Consider the following 6655-nt stretch of genomic DNA (forward strand, 5'->3'; position numbering starts at 1 on the left):
AGTTGTAGTAAAGTAAACCTAAACAATGAGCTGAAAGATGCTTATAGGTTCCATAGAGCTGAGAGAAACCTCGAAGTTGGTTAATCACAACAAATTACCACGTTCTATAGGCTGTACCGAGTGTCATTTTGTACACTGAGTCGCATGATTACACTCGTCGGAAACATCCTAGGAAGCAATCACCGGAATCGAATTCTACAAATAGTGTAATACTAATATTAGTGTAGGCTAATGTTTATCTTCAACAGTGCGGAAATACCAGGTTTAAACTAAATGAATGGACATGAAAATACCACTTTCACATTACCAGTAGTCATTTTTTCCATTGTTGATATAAAGATTATTAGGGCAGCTTCAAGGTAAGGGAGCGATTGTGGTCTTGGTTAATGTTAAAAAAATGTCTACAATGACTAGACGGACAATATAGAATGCATTTACATTTTTTGAATTTAACCTAAACCCCAACCTTTGCCTAACCGTACCCATGTCTTATTGGTAATAATCAATAATAATTGATAATTCAATATGATCATTTATCGTTTTTTCAATGGAATCCCATCATGATACACAATCAAGTTGTCTAAATTGATAATAACCACAATTTTGTCAAAAAATCTATTAGTTAAATGGGAAAATACTCTTCTTTTGTCAAGTGTTTACACAGGGGTGTACAAGACCATGTGGTTAATTCATATAAAATATCTATTGAATTACCAGACAACATGCTATGTTATATGTCTTTATCGCGATATGAAAGACCTGTAGTGTGATAGACGATCTTTGCCAAACCGCCCAGTCCTGACGTGGCACATAGGATACACACTTTTGTCTCCGGTTATACTTCCTTCCATCTATCACGTCAATTATTGTGGGCATGTAAGACACAGATTAAAAGTTCACAATGACCCATCATTGCCAGCAAAGATAAGTCTGCTGCATTGACTGTCAATAACGTGGCAGTCTCCGAGCAGCTTAGTGGGAGCTCTCGTCTCGTCTTCCTTCCTAAGCCTCAGAGGGGGGCTGTGTGGTGAACTGGCAGCCGTAACTCCTTTCATCCATTCTGAGAGAACTGAATAAAGTTCAGAGGAATTACAAGAATCTACCCAGTTAGACTCAGAGTTGCTGGGAATAAGCACCATTTCTGAATCAGTCTCACAAATGTTTATACAATTGCCAACGTAACGCGGATGAATCAGCAGGGCTGTAGATACTGTGGAGCGTGTGGGCTGATGACGTCTAACTCAAAAGTCACATTCATTCATTTAGATCTACTGCCAGATCCCTGTAGATGTTGTTGGAGAACAGAGTTTCTCTCAAATGTGGATTGTCCCTGCCACATTTCAAACCACTGGGTGAAAAGTTCTCTCATGAGCAGGGTACTAATCCAAACACTACTCCACCATGGCAGTCTCAGTTAGAAATGCTTGTCAGGGTGGTCTGCTTAACAAAACAGAATGTATTTACCCAGCAGATTCAGATTGTGAAAATTTCAAGATGTTGGGGCAACCATCTGCCAAACGCTTATTTACATTTTGTGGAATAAATACGCCCGTGCCCATTACTTGGCAACCGCAAAGGATTTGGTTTGACTCTAAATTGCATGAAAATGAAACCTTCTCTCTCTAAAGAAGAGACGATGTAATGGCCTGCTACTTTTGTGAATTACCGTTAAATCCACCAAAGCCAACCTGATTTGGATTTAAAAGAGGGAGAAGTGCTGACATTAAATATGCTGTCGTGTCTGTTAACCATATAAAAAATTATCATGGGAGGTTTCAGATGCAGACGACGTTCAGCAGGCGTTCTTTGCATTAACAGCTATTAGGGTGCATGTGGTGCGATAGTGTATTAATGGTCTCGCCTACAACCATTGAAATGGGTCTAATTGGATCATTTGTATTAATCCATGAAAATGCTGAATATGGAAAAAAAACTTTTTCTCCATTAGTTACAACAGAATGCACGACTTTGAAATATTATACAATTCTGGAAAAAGAATGGCTATTAATCCAGCCTTCCTCTTAAATTACATCATATGTATTTCAATGTTTTAGCTTGCACACTGCCTCTTAGCTGAAAAAGCTCGTAAAACGTTGTTGAGTGATAGTGAGTGACAATGCCACAGTGCACCACAGGAGAACAGCCTTAATACCAACACATTTTGAAGAACCCCTGAAGGCCTGCAGCTAAAAATAAAAACAAGGCTAACTCCGTGATGCAGAACACCTGTCCTAGACACTGTTTATTCTGGACTCCCTTTATCACTTGCCCTAAACATTCTGGAGAAAACAGCCCTGGTATATTAGAACTAAAACCAAAAGGGTATATTTATCCATATTTCATCCAAAAGAAAACAACCTCAAACCTTAATGTATAAATCCACTCTTGAATGATTAATGCCCTTTTCATGAGCAAAAGACTGTGCCATAACTATATTCAGCACAGCTTATTTTTGACAAAAAAAACAAACAAACATCCTTGAGCGACAAAGATGGGAATCATAAGCACAAGACAGAGAAGGGATGGGCAATGAGCCAACAGGAATTCTTTGACCATCCGCTACGAGGGAAACCAACTCCTGGGGAAAGTGATTAGACTAGGCTCACTGCAGGCAACTTGGTGATTGACTAAAAGAGCTCATTTGCATGCGGCTCTCATCTCCAACAAACTCTCAGGAAGCACCGGTGGATAAGGTCACCAGTGTCAGTCTGCCTTTGTGCCAGCCGAGAATGTAAACAGATCAAACGCACAACAGCCGTTTAAGCGAGTGCTGGAGGAGCCGGTGTATTTGATCATCTGGACAATGATGACCTCAAATTTATGTCAGAGGTGATCCTGGCATCCTGACATCCAGATATACAGACATCAGAACAGTCACGTAACCATAACCTTTTAGTCGAGTCAAGGCAAAGGTTGAATATACACGGTGGAACGTTTGGGGATGAGAAATGTTATATTCTATCCATGAGATGAACAGGATCACCTATGTCTTATTATGGCAGGTGGATAATCTTTGTCTAAAACACAAATAGTACAATTGGTCTTTTTTTGTTGACTGTTAAAACTATATAATGCGCTATAAGCTTCCAATCACAATTTCTTTTACTATGAAATTCTTTTCAAAAAACATTTCAGGGAGTAACATGAAAGTCGTTTTTTTTGGGGGGGGGGTTAATAAAATCACATTTTATTATTTGATGTAGCTTGGCAGTTCCAGGAGAGAAGTTCAGTATAATTGAAAATAAGACTAACAATAGTTATAAAGTGAGTCTTTGAGGCCGAATTAAGGCGCAGCGTTGCTGTGAGCTAAATTTGAATTGTTTCCGATTTTCTTCATTTTGTTTTTGAGGATTTCAAGCTATTCATATAAACGTTGTGTAATAGTGATACTCGTTACCCAGAGAGGTTGGAAGGAGATATCTGTTTTTAAAACGTTACGTTTCTATGTGAAAACCGGTGAGGCTAACATTAGCAGAGTACATTTGCACATCATTAAGTAGCATTAGCACTTCTATGCTACACTAGCTACTGAAGGTACACTGAATGTATACACACTTTTGCCTTTTAATGATTGTGAACAGTGAATAAAGACCTAGAAACATTGTTGTTCCTTAATTTCCTTCATTTAGATAATGTTTATGGAGAGAGTGCAGGTATTGACAGTGTGGGATCCAGCGTTGCTCTGACAGCTTGACAGAGTGGCAACGGGGGGGCGGGGCTTAGCTAGGGGCACAGTTTGTCTGTGAGCTAAATGTTAACGCCAGTGTCATAACATGCTGATAATTGCAATGCTAACATTTAACAGTTTAGGTGGAAACAAAAGACGCTGAATAATCCGACAGCACCTTACTGGGTGTGTAGCATCAGCTATTCATGTGAGCGATATTATTATAGTGCTGGAATAATGAGGATAAGCACCAGTGTCGAGAACAACAGACACATTATTTGGTAGCCTTCTGCTCCTGCAGCTTAGCGCTCTTTCAACATTAATGTAGACTGAACTTTCATGTTTTGTTACCATTATGTAATTATTTAACTAATGTCCTGCAAAACTACTTGGTTATTTAAATGTAGTCAGCCACTAACCACACAGGGCAATGGGTAAGCAAGCATTACTCAATGAAAGTGACCAGTGAGTGACTTAGTCTCCTTAAACTACTGACCTACAATACTGGTGAGTAATCAGTTTTAAACATTTACTCAAAGTAGTTTTATCTATAAAGGTAATAATTGAATTGTGTAACAGTAACTACAACATATCCTGACAAAGAAATATAGTCAGTATGAAGAGACAAATTATGAAAATAATGTAGGCAATGTGTATGCAGTATACTGAATATGAAATTATAACAAAAAAAACTAAAATGGACAAAGTTGTGACAAAGCATTTTTAACCGCCAACAGTTTATGCAGTCAAATGAAGTACCAATCTCACCAATTTGACTCCCCCTGTCTCTATTCTGCTCTTTATATTCCCTGTGTTATGTTAATGTTGCGTATTTAGGATAATCTACTGGGCTGATAGAGATTTCACTGTTCGTTTTGATATAAAGCTTCACAGAACGTCACACACGACTGGCGGCCGGCTCCTTTTTCATCCTACAGTGGCATTAAATGTCCCAATGCCATCTGGAGCTGCGAGGATAAAAACTCTCTTTTTAAAGATGCCCGTTTTAATTGGTAAATATTTACTCCAGGAGCTCTCTGAGGGCACGCACACAGCTTTTAATGAAGCACTTTAAAGCCTATGGGCTCCTGCTTTTACTTTGAGTGTGATTCTAAACAAATGCAACCTGGGGTTGAACTGTTGACAATGTTTGATAACGGCCAATTGAACCACAACGCTGAACATTGAGGTAAGCATGTAGTGCATAATAACTGCATCAGTACAATTACCCTGTCACTGTTAATGCTGATCATCCCCCTGTGTGTGTGCGTGTGTATGTGTGTGCGTGTGTGCGTGTGTGCGTGTGTGTGTGTGTGTATGTGTGGTTCGACTGTGTACGTGCACTCACATGTGTGCTCATGAATGTCAGAGTGGTTGGCAAAATCCAATATCACACTATTGTTATTACAGTATGCTGCATATTTATACATTTATTTAAAGAGCAGGACAAAGGAACAACACTTAAATTCTGCAATTGTTTGCGGTGTTTTGCGCGAGAGAGTACAACATTTATCTAGGGAGCGCAAAGAGATTGCAAAAGAAGGTTGATCTCCCATCTATAAAATTGTCCTGTCTGTGGCTCCATAGAATTTACTAGATATGTACACAAGACATTTGTGACATTGTGTTGGGATGAACCTCAGTACTATCCGAAATATGACACTTCACATTTAATTCAGCTAAACCAGACAGATGAGCTCAGAAATGTGATGTTATTGTTATTCACTCTCTGTGACCTGTTGCGTATTTGTACTGTACACGTATGTTTCTCATGTATGCGTGTGCATGTATCTTTACACCTGTTTCTCCAAGATTTGTGCATTTATGTTGACTTGTGACTGTGCTGCTGCATGTTAGCACTTGTGTCCTAATGCACAAGACCCGGTGTGCAAATGAATCTCTGCTGCAGTGGCAGCTCGTTGCCTTGTATGCACTGCTCTCTATCCCTGACCCAGTATGCTGTGTGATCCTGCCTACAGCCTCATTTGTCTCCATCACGGGACAGGCGAGGTTACGACTCACCAAAGCGCAGTACGTTTCAGGCGGATCTCCACACGTGATATTTGGGGGGTCGAGGGCCACTCGCAGGTACTTTGTCATGTCGGTGGCTTCTGGCTGACAGGCCATGTAGTCCCACGCCAGGCCCTCCTCTGTATAGATCTGGGACTTGCACACGTCATAGTGTCCCCAGGCCGCCGGGTAATGTTGCATGGCATGTGACACGCTGGTGCACACAGCTTGCAGAGTGAACAATACGGGCCAAAGCATCGCTGGTCTCGTTCTGTATGGTTTCTGTGGAACTTCTTATTTTTGTCTTGACAGCTGCCGCTTCGTCACAAGAAGGACAATATCTCTGAGAATTTTCTAATTTAACTTCGAGAGGTGCAACAGGGCATTTGGGAACTGTGGCAGCATGTTGCTACTTATGTGTGAGCGGCTTCAGGCAACGATTAGCCACCATTCAGTTGTTTTGTAATTGAATGCTGCCACTTCTGCCCGGCCGACGAGGTGTGTCAACAAGGGAGCTTCTTCACAAGTGTTGGGCGTTGGTGAAAGGGTCAACCAACGGTCAGATGTGATGTGCAGAGAGGAGTGACACTCCTCATAAGTCAGTGGCTGTCAGATGTCTTAGCTTGATCTCCTGCCAATTGTTTTTTTTGCAGCATCCTAAAAGACAGGAGAAAAATACAGTTTGGTGAATTAAACAGACCACAAAAAACATTTGAAACACTATTATTATTACTGTAATATTAACAGATGTTCTACATGGTTTAAAGGCACCGAGGTGGATAAGCAGTGTCTCACCTACTACTACTCACACCCACATACATAATGTATACACAAACACAAAGCATTCCACTGTTTATAAGTATCCCTCAATAATAACCTTGCCAAAATTACTGTATACAATCTAGATCGAGCTTGTTCTGCAAAGCCTAATCTCCATTTGATTTTCATGCAAAAAGGCTTATTTCCATGTGTCAGGTC

The 6655-nt window shown here is 40.3% G+C and overlaps 1 protein-coding gene across 1 annotated transcript in view; it reads right to left on the bottom strand.

Annotated features, from left to right (window-relative positions):
- LOC306706293 (netrin-G1-like) overlaps window positions 1-5935 on the bottom strand; it is a gene marked incomplete at both ends in the record, with an annotated part of 50130 nt that extends 44195 nt beyond the window's left edge. Inside the window, one exon of the mRNA XM_079173305.1 lies at window positions 5690-5935. Within this exon, the coding sequence (XP_079029431.1) occupies window positions 5690-5935 (246 nt within the window). The remainder of the gene's footprint in view (window positions 1-5689) is intronic.
- Window positions 5936-6655: the final 720 nt, after the last annotated feature.

Source organism: Pholis gunnellus (assembly GCF_910591455.1).
Source record: "Pholis gunnellus genome assembly, chromosome: 14".
Taxonomy (NCBI): Eukaryota; Metazoa; Chordata; class Actinopteri; order Perciformes; family Pholidae; genus Pholis; species Pholis gunnellus.